Here is a 19,178-nt window from a genome sequence, read left to right as displayed (position 1 = left end):
CTGTCTAAACCGTCAGAATTTTAAACGTTTCTATGAGGTCCCCTCTCATTCTTCTGAACTCCAGTGAATACAAGCCCAGTTGATCCAGTCTTTCTTGATAGGTCAGTCCCACCATTCTGGGAATCAGTCTGGTGAACCTTGGCTGCACTCCCTCAATAGCAAGAATGTCCTTCCTCAGGTTAGGAGACCAAAACTGTACACAATACTCCAGGTGTGGCCTCACCAATGCCCTGTACAACTGTAGCAACAACTCCCTGCCCCGTACTCAAATCCCCTCGCTATGAAGGCCAACATGCCATTTGCTTTCTTAACCGCCTGCTGTACCTGCATGCCAACCTTCAATGACTGATGTACCATGACACCCAGGTCTCGTTGCACCTCCCCTTTTCCTAATCTGTCACCATTCAGATAATAGTCTGTCTCTCTGTTTTTACCACCAAAGTGGATAACCTCACATTTATCCACATTATACTTCATCTACCATGCATTTGCCCACTCACCTAACCTATCCAAGTCACTCTGCAGCCTCATAGCATCCTCCTCGCAGCTCACACTGCCACCCAACTTAGTGTCATCCGCAAATTTGGAGATCTTAGATTTAATCCCCTCGTCTAAATCATTAATGTACAGTGTAAACAGCTGGGGCCCCAGCACAGAACCTTGCGGTACCCCACTAGTCACTGCCTGCCATTCTGAAAAGTACCCATTTACTCCTACTCTTTGCTTCCTGTCTGACAACCAGTTCTCAATCCATGTCAGCACACTACCCCCAATCCCATGTGCTTTAACTTTGCACATTAATCTCTTGTGTGGGACCTTGTCGAAAGCCTTCTGAAAGTCCAAATATACCACATCAACTGGTTCTCCCTTGTCCACTCTACTGGAAACATCCTCAAAAAATTCCAGAAGATTTGTCAAGCATGATTTCCCTTTCACAAATCCATGCTGACTTGGACCTATCATGTCACCTCTTTCCAAATGCACTGCTATGACATCCTTAATAATTGATTCCATCATTTTACCCACTACTGAGGTCAGGCTGACCAGTCTATAATTCCCTGTTTTCTCTCTCCCTCCTTTTTTAAAAAGTGGGGTTACATTGGCTACCCTCCACTCGATAGGAACTGATCCAGAGTCAATGGAATGTTGGAAAATGACTGTCAATGCATCCGCTATTTCCAAGGCCACCTCCTTAAGTACTCTGGGATGCAGTCCATCAGGCCCTGGGGATTTATCGGCCTTCAATCCCATCAATTTCCCCAACACAATTTCCTGACTAATAAGGATTTCCCTCAGTTCCTCCTCCTTACTAGACCCTCTGACCCCTTTTATACCCGGAAGGTTGTTTGTGTCCTCCTCAGTGAATACCGAACCAAAGTACTTGTTCAATTGGTCTGCCATTTCTTTGTTCCCCGTTATGACTTCCCCTGATTCTGACTGCAGGGGACCTACGTTTGTCTTTACTAACCTTTTTCTCTTTACATACCTATAGAAACTTTTGCAATCCGCCTTAATGTTCCCTGCAAGCTTCTTCTCGTACTCCATTTTCCCTGCCCTAATCAAACCCTTTGTCCTCCTCTGCTGAGTTCTAAATTTCTCCCAGTCCCCGGGTTCGCTGCTATTTCTGGCCAATTTGTGTGCCACTTCCTTGGCTTTAATACTATCCCTGATTTCCTTTGATAGCCACGGTTGAGCCACCTTCCCTTTTTTATTTTTACGCCAGACAGGAATATACAATTGTTGTAGTTCATCCATGCGGTCTCTAAATGTCTGCCATTGCCCATCCACTGTCAACCCCTTAAGTATCATTCACCAATCTATCCGAGCCAATTCACGCCTCATACCTTCAAAGTTACCCTTCTTTAAGTTGTGGACCATGGTCTCTGAATTAACTGTTTCATTCTCCATCCTAATGCAGAATTCCACCATATTATGGTCACTCTTCCCCAAGGGGCCTCGCACAACGAGATTGCTAATTAATCCTCTCTCATTACACAACACCCAGTCTAAGATAGCCTCCCCCCTAGTTGGTTCCTCGACATATTGGTCTAGAAAACCATCCCTTATGCACTCCAGGAAATCCTCCTCCACCGTATTGCTTCCAGTTTGGCTAGCCCAATCTATGTGCATATTAAAGTCACCCATTATAACTGCTACACCTTTATTGCATGCACCCCTAATTTCCTGTTTGATGCCCTCCCCAACATCACTACTACTGTTTGGAGGTCTGTACACAACTCCCACTAACGTTTTTTGCCCTTTGGTGTTCTGCAGCTCTACCCATATAGATTCCACATCATCCAAGCTAATGTCCTTCCTAACTATTGCATTAATCTCCTCTTTAACCAGCAATGCTACCCCACCTCCTTTTCCTTTTATTCTAATATATGTTTTCACTTTTGCAGGAGTTTCTCAGAGAACAGATTGAGGTGAGTGCTCTCAATGCTTGGACACGGAGTGAGGAGAGTATCTGAGCTGGAGGAAAGGGCATGCGATCACTAGGGCAGGGCGCGCGATCACTAGGGGAGGGCGCGCGATCACTAGGGGAGGGCGCGCGATCACTAGGGGAGGGCGCGCGATCACTAGGGGAGGGCGCGCGATCACTAGGGGAGGGCGCGCGATCACTGGGGGAGGGCGCGCGATCACTGGGGGAGGGCGCGCGATCACTGGGGGAGGGCGCGCGATCACTCGGGGAGGTCGCGCGATCACTAGGGGAGGTCGCGCGATCACTAGGGGAGGTCGCGCGATCACTAGGGGAGGTCGCGCGATCACTAGGGGAGGTCGCGCGATCACTAGGGGAGGTCGCGCGATCACTAGGGGAGGTCGCGCGATCACTAGGGGAGGTCGCGCGATCACTAGGGGAGGGCGCGCGATCACTAGGGGAGGGCGCGCGATCACTAGGGGAGGGCGCGCGATCACTAGGGGAGGGCGCGCGATCACTAGGGCAGGGCGCGCGATCACTAGGGCAGGGCGCGCGATCACTGGGGCAGGGCGCGCGATCACTGGGGGAGGGCGCGCGATCACTGGGGGAGGGCGCGCGATCACTGGGGGAGGGCGCGCGATCACTGGGGGAGGGCGCGCGATCACTGGGGGAGGGCGCGCGATCACTGGGGGAGGGCGCGCGATCACTGGGGGAGGGCGCGCGATCACTGGGGGAGGTCGCGCGATCACTAGGGGAGGTCGCGCGATCACTAGGGGAGGTCGCGCGATCACTAGGGGAGGTCGCGCGATCACTAGGGGAGGTCGCGCGATCACTAGGGGAGGTCGCGCGATCACTAGGGGAGGTCGCGCGATCACTAGGGGAGGGCGCGCGATCACTAGGGGAGGGCGCGCGATCACTAGGGGAGGGCGCGCGATCACTAGGGGAGGGCGCGCGATCACTAGGGGAGGGCGCGCGATCACTAGGGCAGGGCGCGCGATCACTAGGGCAGGGCGCGCGATCACTAGGGCAGGGCGCGCGATCACTAGGGCAGGGCGCGCGATCACTAGGGGAGGGCGCGCGATCACTAGGGGAGGGCGCGCGATCACTAGGGGAGGGCGCGCGATCACTAGGGCAGGGCGCGCGATCACTAGGGCAGGGCGCGCGATCACTAGGGGAGGGCGCGCGATCACTAGGGGAGGGCGCGCGATCACTAGGGGAGGGCGCGCGATCACTAGGGGAGGGCGCGCGATCACTAGGGCAGGGCGCGCGATCACTAGGGCAGGGCGCGCGATCACTAGGGCAGGGCGCGCGATCACTAGGGCAGGGCGCGCGATCACTAGGGGAGGGCGCGCGATCACTAGGGGAGGGCGCGCGATCACTAGGGCAGGGCGCGCGATCACTAGGGGAGGGCGCGCGATCACTAGGGGAGGGCGCGCGATCACTAGGGGAGGGCGCGCGATCACTAGGGCAGGGCGCGCGATCACTAGGGCAGGGCGCGCGATCACTAGGGGAGGGCGCGCGATCACTAGGGGAGGGCGCGCGATCACTAGGGGAGGGCGCGCGATCACTAGGGGAGGGCGCGCGATCACTAGGGGAGGGCGCGCGATCACTAGGGCAGGGCGCGCGATCACTAGGGCAGGGCGCGCGATCACTAGGGGAGGGCGCGCGATCACTAGGGGAGGGCGCGCGATCACTAGGGCAGGGCGCGCGATCACTAGGGCAGGGCGCGCGATCACTAGGGGAGGGCGCGCGATCACTAGGGCAGGGCGCGCGATCACTAGGGCAGGGCGCGCGATCACTAGGGCAGGGCGCGCGATCACTAGGGCAGGGCGCGCGATCACTAGGGCAGGGCGCGCGATCACTAGGGGAGGGCGCGCGATCACTAGGGGAGGGCGCGCGATCACTGGGGGAGGGCGCGCGATCACGAGGGCAGGGCGCGCGATCACTAGGGGAGGGCGCGCGATCACTAGGGGAGGGCGCGCGATCACGAGGGCAGGGCGCGCGATCACTAGGGGAGGGCGCGCGATCACGAGGGCAGGGCGCGCGATCACTAGGGGAGGGCGCGCGATCACGAGGGCAGGGCGCGCGATCACGAGGGGAGGGCGCGCGATCACGAGGGGAGGGCGCGCGATCACGAGGGGAGGGCGTGCGAGCGATCACGAGGGGCGGGCGTGCGATCACGAGGGGCGGGCGTGCGATCACGAGGGGCGGGCGTGCGATCACGAGGGCAGGGCGTGCGATCACGAGGGGAGGGCGTGCGATCACTAGGGGAGGGCGTGCGATCACTAGGGGAGGGCGTGCGATCACTAGGGGAGGGCATGTCTTCTGTAGGAGAGGCTGGTCTATGATCTATAGGGGTGTGTGCGCGATCTATAGGTGTGTGTGATCTGGAGGAGATGATGTATGATCTAAAAGAGATGGTCTATGATCTATAAGATATGGTCTATGATCTACAGGAGAGGGTCTATGATGTACAGGTGATGGTCTATGATGTACAGGCGATGGTCTATGATGTACAGGAGAGGGTCTATGATGTACAGGCGATGGTCTATGATGTACAGGCGATGGTTTATGATGTACAGGCGATGGTTTATGATGTACAGGCGATGGTTTATGATGTACAGGAGAGGGTCTATGATGTACAGGTGATGGTCTATGATGTACAGGAGAGGGTCTATGATGTACAGGCGATAGTTTATGATGTACAGGCGATGGTCTATGATGTACAGGCGATGGTCGATGATGTACAGGCTATAGTTTATGATCTACAGGAGAGGGTCTATGATGTACAGGTGATGGTTTATGAAGTACAGGCGATGGTCTATGATGTACAGGAGAGGGTCTATGATGTACAGGTGATGGTTTATGATGTACAGGAGAGGGTCTATGATGTACAGGCGAGGGTCTATGATGTACAGGCGATGGTCTATGATGTACAGGAGAGGGTCTATGATGTACAGGCGATGGTTTATGATGTACAGGAGAGGGTCTATGATGTACAGGCGATGGTTTATGATGTACAGGCGATGGTCTATGATGTACAGGAGAGGGTCTATGATGTACAGGATGGGTTTATGATGTACAGGCGATGGTCTATGATGTACAGGAGAGGGTCTATGATGTACAGGCGATGGTCTATGATGTACAGGAGAGGGTCTATGATGTACAGGCGATAGTCTATGATGTACAGGATAGGGTCTATGATGTACAGGCGATGGTCTATGATGTACAGGAGAGGGTCTATGATGTACAGGCGATGGTCTATGATGTACAGGAGAGGGTCTATGATGTACAGGAGAGGGTCTATGATGTACAGGCGATGGTCTATGATGTACAGGAGAGGGTCTATGATGTACAGGCGATAGTTTATGATGTACAGGAGAGGGTCTATGATGTACAGGCGATGGTCTATGATGTACAGGCGATGGTTTATGATGTACAGGCGATGGTTTATGATGTACAGGAGAGGGTCTATGATGTACAGGCGATAGTTTATCATCTACAGGAGAGGGTCTATGATGTACAGGCGATGGTCTATGATGTACAGGAGAGGGTCTATGATGTACAGGTGATGATTTATGATGTACAGGCGATGGTCTATGATGTACAGGAGAGGGTCTATGACGTACAGGCGATGGTCTATGACGTACAGGCGATGGTCTATGACGTACAGGAGAGGGTCTATGACGTACAGGCGATGGTCTATGATGTACAGGAGAGGGTCTATGATGTACAGGCGATAGTTTATCATCTACAGGAGAGGGTTTATGATGTACAGGCGATGGTCTATGATGTACAGGAGAGGGTCTATGATGTACAGGTGATGATTTATGATGTACAGGCGATGGTCTATGATGTACAGGAGAGGGTCTATGATGTACAGGTGATGATTTATGATGTACAGGCGATGGTCTATGATGTACAGGCGATGGTCTATGACGTACAGGCGATAGTTTATGATCTACAGGAGAGTGGGTGTCGATCCATCAGTCAGAATATTGCAGATGCCACGGTGAGCCTGTGTTTGTGGGTGCACCGGGACTACTGCAGTGTTGGCCCAATTGTGTGTCACTCGCAGTAAAGCCCAGTCTCTGCTTCTACCACAGATGCTCCAGTCAACGGGAGGATTCCAAGGTGTGTTGTCGCGTACAGTGCTGAAAGTGCTGTCCTCACAGGCCTGCCATGGTGAGTGTGAACAGGTGTGGAACAGGTGTGCAGCAGTCCGCATCGAGTGTCTGGCCTCGAAACAGGCCCCACCGCTCCGTGCCGGTGATAATACCCCACACCAGCCTCTCCATCTCACCCCATCAGCATATCCTTCTGTTCCTTTCTCCCTCATGTGTTTATCCAGCTTTCCCTTAAATCCATCGATATTATTTGCCTCAACCACTTCCTGTGGCAGCAAGTTCCACATTCTCACCACTCTCTGGGTTAGGAAGTTTCTCCTGAATTCCCCATTGGATTTATTAGTGACTGTCTGATATTTATGGCCCCTAGTTTTGCACTCCCCCACAAGTGGAAATATTATTTCTACGTCTACCCTATCAATTCCTTTCATTATCAGAAAAACCTCTTTCAGATCACGCTTTTCAGCCTTCCCTTTTCTGGAGAAAAGAGTAACAGCCTGTTCAGCCTATCCTCTCAGTTCTGTATCATTTTAGTAAATCCATTCTGCATCTTCTCCAGTGCCTCGATCTCCTTTTTATAGTATGGCGACCAGAACTGTTCACAGTATTCCAAGTGTGGTCTAACAAATCTCCTATACAAGTCTAACTTTAACAGAACTTCTCTGCTCTTCAGACATCAGTACTGGAAAAAAATGCTAGAATCTATTATTAAGGACGTGGTAACAGGGCACTTAAAAAATAATAATAGGATTGGGCAAAATCAACACGGATTTATGAAAGGGAAATCATGTTTGACAAATCTGAGTTTTTTGAGGCTGTAACTAGCAGAATAGATAAGGGGGAACCAGTGGATGTAGTGTATTTGGATTTTCAGAAGGCATTCGACAACGGACAGAAAACAGAGAGTAGGAATAAACGGGTATTTTCGGGTTGGCAGGCTGTAACTAGTGGGGTGCCGCAAGGATCAGTGCTGGGGCCCCAGCTATTCACAATCTGTATCAATGATTTGGATGAGAGAACCAAATGTAATATATCCACGTTTGCTTATGATACAAAGCTCGGTGGGAATATAAGCTGTGAGGAGGATGCAAAGAGTCTTTAAGGGGATATAGACAGGCCTAGTGAGTGGGCAAGTACATGGCAAATGGAATATAATGTGGATAAATGTGAAGTTATCCACTTTGGTAAGAAAAATAGAAAAGCAGAGTATTTTTTAAATGATAGATTGAAAAATGTTGGCATTCAGAGGGACCTGGTGTCCTTGTACCCGAATTCGGTCAGGCAGAGTCAACATGGATTTATGAAGGGGAAGTCATGTTTGACAAATTTTCTGGAGTTCTTTGAAGATGTAACGAACAGGGTGGATAAGGGGGAACCAGTGGATGTGGTGTATTTGGACTTCCAGAAGGCATTTGATAAGGTGCCACATAAAAGGTTACTGCACAAGATAAAAGTTCATGGGGTTGGGGGTAATATATTAGCATGGATAGAGGATTGGCTAACTAACAGAAAACAGAGAGTCGGGATAAATGGGTCATTCTCGGGTTGGCAATCAGTAACTAGTGGGGTGCCACAGGGATCAGTGCTGGGACCTCAACTATTTACAATCTATATTAACTACTTGGAAGAAAGGACTGAGTGTAATGTAGCCAAGTTTGCTGATAATACAAAGATGGGAGGAAAAGCAATGTGTGAGGAGGACACAAAAAATCTGCAAAAGGACATAGACAGGCTAAGTGAGTGGGCAAAAATTTGGCAGATGGAGTATAATGTTGGAAAGTGTGAGGTCATGCACTTTGGCAGAAAGAATCAAAGAGCAAGTTATTATTTAAATGGAGAAAGATTGCAAAGTGCTGCAGTACAGCGGGACCTGGGGGTACTTGTGCATGAAACACAAAAGGATAGTATGCAGGTACAGCAAGTGATCAGGAAGGCCAATGGTATCTTGGCCTTTATTGAAAAGGGGATGGAGTATAAAAGCAGGGAAGTCTTGCTACAGCTATATGAGGTATTGATGAGGCCACACCTGGAATACTGCGTGCAGTTTTGGTTTCCATATTTACGAAAGGATATACTTGCTTTGGAGGCAGTTCAAAGAAGGTTCACTCGGTTGATTCCGGGGATGAGGGGGTTGACTTATGAGGAAAGGTTGAGTAGGTTGGGCCTCTACTCATTGGAATTCAGAAGAATGAGAGTTGATCTTATTGAAACGTATAAGATTATGAGGGGGCTTGACAAGGGGGATGCAGAGAGGATGTTTCCACTGATGGGGGAGACTAGAACTAGAGGGCATGATCTTAGAATAAGGGACCGCCCATTTAAAACTGAAATGAGGAGAAATTTCTTCTCTCAGAGGGATGTAAATCTGTGGAATTCGCTGCCTCAGAGAGCTGTGGAAGCTGGGACATTGAATAAATTTAAGACAGAAATAGACAGTTTCTTAAATGATAAGGGGTTATGGGGAGTCGGTGGGGAAGTGGAGCTGAGTCCATGATCAGATCAGCCATGATCGTATTGAATGGCGGAGCAGGCTCGAGGGGCCATATGGCCTACTCCTGCTCCTATTTCTTATGTTCTTATGAATCACTGAAAGTTAACCTGCAGGTACAGCAAGCAATTAAGAAAGCAAATGGTATGTTGGCCTTTATTACAAGAGGATTTGAGTATAAGAGTAAAGACGTCTTACTGCAATTATACAGGGCCCTAGTGAGACCACACCTGGAGTATTGTGCACAGTTCGGGTCTCCTTACCTAAGGAAGGATATACTTGCCATAGAGGGAGTGCAACAAAGGTTCACCAGACTGATTCTTGGGATGGGGGGATTGTCCTATGAGGAGAGATTGAGCAGACAGGGCCTATATTCTCGAGTTTAGAAGAATGAGAGGTGATCTCATTGAATCATACAAACTTCTTAAAGGGCTTGACAGGGTAGATGCAGGGAGGGTGTTTCCCCCGGGCTGGGGAGTCTAGAACCAGGGGTCACAGTCTCAGGATAAGGGCTCGGATATTTAGGGCTGAGATGAGGAGAAATTTCTTCACTCGGAGGGGGGTGAATCTTTGGAATTCTCTGCCCCAGAGGGCTGTGGATGCTGAGTCGTTGAGTATATTCAAGACTGAGATCGATAGATTTTTGAATATTAACATCAACAACAACAAATAGCGCCTTAACGTAGTGAAATGTCCCAAGGCGCTTCACAGGAGTATTATGCGTTAAAAATTTGACATCAAGCAGGTGACCAAAAGCTTGGTCAAAGCAGTATGTTCGAAGGATCAATGGCGCTACCCGGCGCCGAGCTTGGGGCCAACACTTCGCCGGAGACAATTCGGCTTATCGAGCTGTGCCTGGTCTCCAATTGGACCCCCTTGCCACTGGACCAAGACCTTGTCCAGCTAAGCCCATGTGGTTGCTGTGTGCAGCGGCCACCCCACGTTAAAAGAACTCACGCACAGGCATCTTCCACTTCGTCAGTATGAAGTTCGGAACCTAGAACGTCAGGACCCTCATGGACAATCCCAACAGCTGTCGGCGCGGATACATGACCTCATCTCTCTCATCTGGAGGGAGGAGAGCATGCCGGGAGATCTCAGAGATGCAGTGATCGTGACCATTTTTAAAGGGGGTGATGGTTGAGTGGGACTTGGTAAGAGTTGGAACACGGGCAGCTGTGTTTTGGATCACCCCTAGTTTACGTCGGGTAGAATGTGGGAGGCCAGCCAGGAGTGCGTTGGAATAGTCAAGTCTAGAAGTAACAAAGGCATGGATGAGGGTTTCAGCAGCGGATGAGCTGAAGCAAGGGTGGATACGGGCGATGTTACAGAGGTGGAAATCGGTGGTCTTCGTTATGCTGTGGTTATGTGGTCGGAAGCTCATTTCAGGGTCAAATATGACACCAAGGTTGCAAACAGTCTGGTTCAGCCTCAGACAGGAGTTAGGGGGAGGGATGGAGTCAGTGGGTAGGGAATGCAGTTTGTGGTGGGGACCAAAGATAATGGCTTCGATCTTCCCAATATTTAATTGGAGAAAATTTCTGCTCATCCAATACTGGATGTGGGACAAGCAGTCGGACAAGTTAGAGACTGTGAGGGGTGGAGAGAAGTGGTGGTGAGGTCAGTGTACATGTGGAGACTGAGGCTGTGTTTTCGGATGATGTCACCGAGGGGCAACATGTAGATGAGAAATAGGAGGGGGCCAAGGATAGATCCTTGGGGGACACCAGAGGTAACGATGTGGGGGGGGGAAGAGAAGCCGTTGCAGGTGATTCTCGGGCTACGATGAGATGGATAAGAATGGAACCAGGCGAGTGCAGTCCCACCCAGCTGGACCATGGGGGAGAGGTGTTGGAGGAGGATGGAGTGGTCACTGTGTCAAAGGCTGCAGACAGGTCGAGAAGGATGAGGAGGGATAGTTTACCTTTGTCACACTCACAAAGGTCGTCATTTGTGACTTTGATGAGAGCGGTTTGGGTCCTGTGGCGGGGCAGTAACCGGATTGAAGGGATTCAAACACGGAGTTTCGGGAAAGGTGGACACGGATTTGGGAGGCGACAACACGTTCAGGGACTTTGGAGAGGAAAGGGAGGTTGGAGATGGGGCGGTAGTTTGCGAGGACGGAGGGATCGAGGGTTGTTTGTTTGAGGAGAGGGGTGGTGGTGGTATATTTGAGGGAGAGGGGGACAGTAGCTGAGGAGAGAGAACCGTTAACAATGTCACTAACATGGGAGCCAGAAAAGGAAGTTGAGTGGTCAGCAGTCTGGGGGGAATAGGGTCGAGGGAGCAGGAAGTGGACAGGATGAGCTCGGAGAGGTCCAGTGGGGAGATGGGAGAGAAGCTGGAGAGAGATTGAGGTCAGGGCTGGGGCAGGGGGGAACCTCAGGAAGTTTGGCCGGTGGGCTGGGGGAAGGAAGGGAAGAGGCAGCTGATCGGATGGTCTCAATCTCAGAGACAAAGAAGTCCATGAGCTCATTACACTTGTTGTCGGAGGTGAGGGTGGAGACAGGGGAGAGGGGTTTAAGGAGACGGTTAGCAGTGGAGAATAGAAGCCGGGGTTTATCTTTGCATTCCAGAATGATTCTGGAGTAGTGAGCAATTTTGAGACGAGAGCTGGGTGAGAAGGTCTGCGACAGAGTAGGATGGGACAGTTGGGGCCGCTGCTCGTAAGGAGGCAGCGACGAGTGCCTCGATAGGCCCTTCGTGAGATGCCAAGAGAGGCACAGAGGGAAGCTGTCAGCTGATCTGAGAGGGGGTCAAGCCTGGGACTGCGGCAGGAGAGTAGGAAGGTCGAAAAGTAATGAAGGATTGCGGTAGGGATTTAGGAGTATTCGAGGGAGGAGAGATGAAAAGAGGTGTGATGACAGGTGCAAGAGGTCAGGGAGGAATAGAGAGAAGAGGAGACGAGGGGGAAAAAGGAATGAACGGCTCGGGTCCGGAGTGCACACGTGATTGGACACAGGGGAAAGCTCAGGCTACATCGGCCTTGTTAAATGCACTCATTCATGGGATACATGTTTCCTGGTAGCTGGAGATCAAAGAGGAAAGTGATCCATTAGTGAAGGTGTACTACAGACCCCCTCATTGTGTGAGGGAATCTGAAGACAGAACAGGGACTAGAGTAGGAATAAATAAATTATTGTTGTATGAGATTTTAATGACCACACTCATTGATTGGGAGAAAAGAGAATGGAATTCTGAAAACGTATGCAGGCTGGTCATTTCCCTTCAAGGGGAGAGGCATTGCTAGATCCAGCTATGGTAATGAAATAGATCAGGTTGGGGGGCTGAGTATCAGTGAGCAGTGAACACAGTATGATCAGGTTGGGGAGGTTGAGTATGGGTGGGTGATGACCACAGTTTCAGGTCTTAATAGAAAGCAGAAAAGTCAATAGAAAGCGAGGGCACCAGACTGGAGAGTGAAAAATCCCAGGAGCTAGCTGAGGTGAGATGGAAGGAGAGACTGGGACTGTCGATCAACAGTAGTCAATAGAGGTTAGAAACAGACTTTGTATTGAATTCATTCCTGTGTTGTGGGCATCGCTGGCAAAACCGACATTTATTGCCCATCCCGAGTTGCTCTGAAAAATGGAGATGAGCTGCTTTCTTAAACGGCTGCAGTCCGTGTGGTGAAGGTGCTCCCACAGTGCTGTTAGGGAGGGAGTTCCAGGATTGTGAGCCAGTGTCACTGAATGAACAGCGATATACTTCCACCTCCCCCACCCCCCTAGTTTATGAAACTACCGGCTTGTCGTAAAAACCCACCTGGTTCACTGATGTCCTTTAGGGAAGGAAATCTGCTGCCCTTACCCAGTCTGGCCTATATGTGACTCCAGACCCACAGCAATGTGGTTGACTCTGAACTGCCCTCTGAAATGGCCCAGCGAGACACTCAGTTGTTACAAACCGCTATGAAAAACAATAAGAATAAAACCGGATGGACCACCCGGCATTGACCTCGGCACCAGCTTCGACCCGGCAAAGTCCTCCTCACCAACATCTGGGGACTTGTGCCAATATTGGGAGAGCTATTCCACAGACTGGTCAAGCAACAGCCTGACGTAGTCATACTCACAGAATTATACCTTTCAGCCAATGTCCCAGACTCCTCCATCACCATCCCTGGGTATGTCCTGACCCACCAGGGGTGGTGGCTCAGTGGTGTACAGTCGGGAGGGAGTAGCCCTGGGAGTCCTCAACATTGAGTCCAGACCCCATGAAGTCTCATGGCTTCAGGTCAAGCATAGCAAGGAAACCTCCTGCTGATTACCACCTCCCGCCCTCCCTCAGTTGATGAATCAGTACCCCTCCATGTTGAACACCACTTGGAAGAAGCACTGAGAGTAGCAAGGGCACAGAATGTACTCTGGGTAGGGGACTTCAATGTCCATCACCAAGAATGGCTCGGTAGCAACACTACTGACCGAGCTGGCCGAGTCCTGAAGGACATAGCTGCCAGACTGGGCCTGCGGCAGGTGGTGAGAGAACCACCAGGGAAAAACCTACTTGACCTCATCCTCACCAATCTACCTGTCGCAGATACATCTGTCCATGACAGCATTGGTCGCAGTGACCACCACACAGTCCTTGTGGAGACCAAGTCCTGTCTTCACACTGAGGACACCCTCCATCGTGTTGTGTGGCACTCCCACCGTGCTAAATGGGATAGATTCAGAACAGATCTAGCAGCTCAAAACTGGGCATCCATGAGGCGCTGTGGGCCATCAGCAGCAGCAGAATTGTATCCCACCACAATCTGTAACCTCATGGCCCGGCATTTCCCTCACTCTACCATTACCATCAAGCCTGGGACCAACCCGGGTTCAATGAGGAGTGTAGAAGAGCATGCCAGGAGCAGCACCAGGTGTACCTAAAAATGAGGACAAACCTGGGGAAGCTGCAACACAGGACTACATGCATGCTAAACAGCGGGAGCAGCATGGTATAGACAGGGCAAAGCGATCCCACAATCAACGGATCAGATCAAAGCTCCGCAGTCCTGCCACATCCAGTGGTGAATGGTGGTGGACAATTAAACAACTAACGGGAGGAGAAGGCTCCATGAATATCCCCATCCTCAATGATGGCAGAGCCCAGCAAGTGGGTGCAACAGACAAGACTGAAGCGTTTACAACCATCTCCAGCCAGAAGTGCCGAGTGGATGATCCATATCAGCCTCCTCCTGAGGTCCCCACCATCACAGAATCCAGTCTTCAGCCAATTCGATTCACTCCACGTGATATCAAGAAACGGCTGATCGACTGGATACAGCAAAAGGTATGGGCACCAACAACATCCCGGCTGTAGTGCTGAAGACTTGTGCTCCAGAACTAGCCGTGCCTCTAGCCAAGCTACAACTCTGGCATCTACCCGACGATGTGGAAAACTGCCCGGGTATGTCCTGTCCACAAAAAGCAGGACCCATCCAATCCGGCCAATTACCGCCCCCTCAGTCTACTCTCAATCATCAGCAAAGTGATGGAAGGTGTTGTCGACAGTGCTATCAAGCGGCACTTACTCACCAATAACCTGCTCATCGATGCTCAGTTTGGGTTCCGTCAGGATCACTCGGCTCCAGACCTCATTACAGCCTTGGTCCAAACATGGACAAAAGAGCTGAATTCCAGAGTGAGGTGAGAGTGACTGCCCGCGAAATCAAGGCAGCATTTGACCGAGTGTGGCATCAAGGAGCCCTTGTAGGAACATAAAAACACAAGAAATAGTTTGACCCCTCGAGCCTGCTCCACCCTTCAGTAAGATCATGGCTGATCTGATCATGGACTCAGCTCCACTTCCCCGCCTGTTCCCCGTAACCCTTGACTCCCTTATCGTTCAAAAATCTGTCTATCTCCACCTTAAATATATTCAATGACCCAGCCTCCACAGCTCTCTGGGGCAGAGAATTCCATAGATTTACAACCCTCTGAGAGAAGAAATCCCTCCTCATCTCAGTTTTATTCTAAGACTAAGACTATGTTCCCTAGTTTTAATTTCCCCTATGAGTGGAAATATCCTCTCTGCATCCGCCTTGTCGAGCCCCCTCATTACATAGAAACAGAAAATAGGTGCAGGAGTAGGCCATTCGGCCCTTCGAGGCTGCACCACCATTCAATAAGATCATGGCTGATCATGCAACTTCAGTACCACATTCCTGCTTTCTCTCCATACCCTTTGATCTCTTTAGCCGTAAGGGCCACATCTAACTCCCTTTTGAATATATCCGCCGAACTGGCCTCAACAACTCTCTGCCGTAGAGAATTCCACAGGTTCACAATTCTCTGAGTGAAGAAGTTTCTCATCTCGGTCCTAAATGGCTTACCCCTTATCCTTAGACTGTGACCCCTGGTTCTGCACTTCCCCAACAGCGGGAACATTCTTCCTGCATCTAACCTGTTCAATCCCGTCAGAATTTTATATGTTTCTATGAGCTCCCCTCTTATTCATTCTTCTAAATTGCAGTGAATATAAGCCTAGTCGATCCAGTCTTTCTTCATATGTCAGTCCCGCCATCCCGGGAATCAGTCTGGTGAACCTTCGCTGCACTCCCTCAATAGCAAGAATGTACTTCCTCAGATTAGGAGACCAAAACTGAACACAATATTCCAGGTGAGGCCTCACCAAGGCCCTGTACAACTGCAGTAGGCCCTCCCTGCTCCTATACTCAAATCTTCTTTCTATGAAGGCCAATGTGCTATTTGCCACCTTCACCGCCTGCTGTACCTGCATGCCAACTTTCAATGACTGATGAACCATGACATCCAGGTCTCGTTGCACCTCCCCTTTTCCTAATCTGTCACCATTCAGATAATATTCTCCCTCCCTGTTTTTGCCACCGAAGTGCATAACCTCACATTTTTATCCACATTATACTTCATCTGCCATGCATTTGCCCACTCACCTAACCTGTCCAAGTCACCCTGCAGTCTCTTAGAATCCTCCTCACAGCTCACACCGCCACCCAGTTTAGTGTCATCTGCAAACTTGGAGATATTACACTCAATTCCCTCATCTAAATCGTTAATGTATATTGTAAATAGCTGGGGTCCCAGCACTGAGCCCTGCGGCACTCCACTAGTCACTGCCTGCCATTCTGAAAAGGACCCGTTTATCCCGACTCTCTGCTTCCTGTCTGCCAACCAGTTCTCTATCCACGTCAGTACATTACCCCCAATACCATGTGCTTTAATTTTGCACACCAATCTCGTGTGTGGGACCTTGTCAAAAGCCTTTTGAAAGTCCAAATACACCACATCCACTGGTTCTCCCTTGTCTACTCTACGAGTTACAACCTCAAAAAACTCGAAGATTTGTCAAGCATGATTTCCCTTTCATAAATCCATGCTGACTTGGACCGATCCTGTCACTGCTTTCCAAATGCGCTGCTATTACATCTTTAATAATTGATTCCAACATTTTCCTCACTACTGATGTCAGGCTAACCGGTCTATAATTACCCGTTTTCTCTCTCCCTCCTATTTTAAAAAGTGGTGTTACATTAGCTACCCTCCAGTCCATAGGAACTGATCCAGAGTCGATTGACTGTTGGAAAATGATCACCAATGCATCCACTATTTCTAGGGCCACTTCCTTAAGTACTCTGGGATGCAAAGTTTCAGGCCCTGGGGATTTATCAGCCTTCAATCCCATCAATTGCCCGAACACAATTTCCTGACTAATAAGGATTTCCTTCAGTTCTTCCTCCTCGCGAGACACTCGGTCCCCTAGTATTTCCTGAAGGCTATTTGCGTCTTCCTCAGTGAAGACAGAACCAAAGTATTTGTCAATTGGTCTGCCATTTCTCTGTTCCCCATTATAAATTCACATGATTCTGACTGCAAGGGTCCTACGTTTGTCTTCACTAATCTTTTTCTCTTCATGTATCGAAAGAAGCTTTTGCATTCAGTTTTTATGTTCTCAGCAAACTTACTCACTGTCCGCCCCTCCTTACACCGACACACTGCCCCCCCCCCATACCCTGACACACTGCCCCCCCCGTACACTGACATACTGCCCCCCCCGTACACTGACACACTTCCCCCCCCCCCGTACACTGACGCACTCCCCCCCCCCCCCCCGCCCCCCTGTACACTGACACACTCCCCCCCCCCCCCCCGTACACTGACACACTGCCCCCCGCCCCCCTGTACACTGACACACTCCCCCCCCCCCCGTACACTGACACACTGCCCCCCGCCCCCCTGTACACTGACACACTTCCCCCCCCCTGTACACTGACATACTGCCCCCCCCCGTACACTGACACACTGCCCCCCGCCCCCCTGTACACTGACACACTTCCCCCCCCCTGTACACTGACACACTTCCCCCCCCGTACACTGACACACTGTTTCTCCTCTCCCTCAGGGTGCGAGGTTGGCCAGTGTGTGTTGGAATTGTTGAGTGTGGAGGTGAGGGTTTGAGAACCAGCTGAGCTGAGGCAGGGGCGGGCACAGGCGATGTTACACATTGGCGGTTTGGTGAAGATGCGGAGAATTTGGTCTGCGGTGTGTTCGGGAACTAGTAGAACAGCTGCCAGTGATCCCAGTAACTTTGGTCCGGTCACGTGCTTGGCCCACACTGTAAATGTCCTCTGGCTACAGAGCTGGGCTGCACATGAAAGAGAAAAGGACAGACTGTAATTTTCTCGTGCCTTGACCCAAAGTGCTTTACAGCCAATGAAGTACTTTTGCAGTGCAGTCACTGTTGTAGTGTGGGAAACACGGCAGCCACTTTGTGAACAGGAAGCTCCCACAAACAGCAATGTGATGAGGCGGGAGTGTCGGAGCGGCCTATACAGGCCCAGGTGCGTGGAGAGGCGGCGGCAGTCCGAGAGGCGGGAGTGCGTGCTGTCGGAGCGGCCTATACAGGCCCAGGTGCGTGGAGAGGCGGCGGCAGTCCGAGAGGCGGGAGTGCGTGGTGTCGGAGCGGCCTATACAGGCCCAGGTGCGTGGAGAGGCGGCGGCAGTCCGAGAGGCGGGAATGCGTGGTGTCGGAGCGGCCTATACAGGCCCAGGTGCGTGGAGAGGCGGCGGCAGTCCGAGAGGCGGGAGTGCGTGGTGTCGGAGCGGCCTATACAGGCCCAGGTGCGTGGAGAGGCGGAGCTTGTGCAGCTACAGCGGGGAGAAAAGGCAAAAAAGAAGTAGAAAGAAATCAAAAGGTGACGTCACAGCCAAGGGGGTAAGTGATTGGCTGGTGATTGGTAAGTAGCTTTTCTTTTTCTTTTTTATATCAGTAAGTAACCTGTTAACATTGTTGTTGCCAATTTAAGTATATCTAAGGGTTAAGTCATGGCAGGAGAGCTCGGTCACGTGATATGCTCCTCCTGTACCATGTGGGAACTCAGGGATGACACCAGTGTCCCTGACGACTACGTGTGAGAGAAGTGTATCCGTCTCCAGCTCCTGACGGACCGCGTTGGGGAATTGGAGCTGAGGGTGGATTCACTCTGGAGCATCCACGATGCTGAGAATGACGTGATTAGCACGTGTAGCGAGTTGGTCTTACTGCAGGTGAAGGGTCCACAGCCAGATAGGGAATGGAAGACCAGCAGGAAGAGTAGTGCAAGGAAGGTAGTGCAGGGGTCTCCTGCGGTCATCCCCCTGCAAAACAGATACACTGCTTTGGGTACTGTTGAGGGGGATGACTCATCAGGGGAGGGCAGCAGCAGCCAAGTTCATGGCCCCGTGGCTGGCTCTGCTGCACAGGAGGGCAGGAAAAAGAATGGGAGAGCGATAGTGATAGGGGATTCAATTGTAAGGGGAATAGATAGGTGTTTCTGCGGCCGCAACCGAGACTCCAGGATGGTAGGTTGCCTCCCTGGTGCAAGGGTCAAGGATGTCTCGGAGCGGGTGCAGGACATTCTAAAAAGGGTGGGTGAACAGCCAGTTGTCGTGGTGCACATTGGTACCAACGACATAGGTAAAAAAAAGGGATGAGGTCCTACGAGACGAATTTAAGGAGCTAGGAGCTAAATTAAAAAGTAGGACCTCAAAAGTAGTAATCTCGGGATTGCTACCAGTGCCACGTGCTAGTCAGAGTAGGAATCGCAGGATAGCGCAGATGAATACGTGGCTTGAGCAGTGGTGCAGCAGGGAGGGATTCAAATTCCTGGGGCATTGGAACCGGTTCTGGGGGAGGTGGG

General features: G+C 51.2%; 1 protein-coding gene across 1 annotated transcript in view; it reads left to right on the top strand.

Annotated features, from left to right (window-relative positions):
- The first annotated feature begins 2,406 nt into the window (after positions 1-2,406).
- The window catches only part of LOC139245919 (DNA mismatch repair protein Mlh3-like), a 36,519-nt gene continuing 19,747 nt past the window's right edge, over positions 2,407-19,178 (top strand). Inside the window, exons 1-2 of the mRNA XM_070871366.1 lie at positions 2,407-2,429; positions 6,529-6,607. Of these exons, the coding sequence (XP_070727467.1) occupies positions 6,529-6,607 (79 nt within the window). The 5' untranslated portion in view covers positions 2,407-2,429. The remainder of the gene's footprint in view (positions 2,430-6,528; positions 6,608-19,178) is intronic.

The sequence above is a fragment of the Pristiophorus japonicus genome, unplaced genomic scaffold, assembly GCF_044704955.1.
Source record: "Pristiophorus japonicus isolate sPriJap1 unplaced genomic scaffold, sPriJap1.hap1 HAP1_SCAFFOLD_246, whole genome shotgun sequence".
In the NCBI taxonomy this organism is placed as follows: domain Eukaryota; kingdom Metazoa; phylum Chordata; class Chondrichthyes; family Pristiophoridae; genus Pristiophorus; species Pristiophorus japonicus.
The sequence above is the reverse complement of the archived record's forward strand: the minus strand, read 5'-3'. Positions and strand labels throughout refer to the sequence as shown.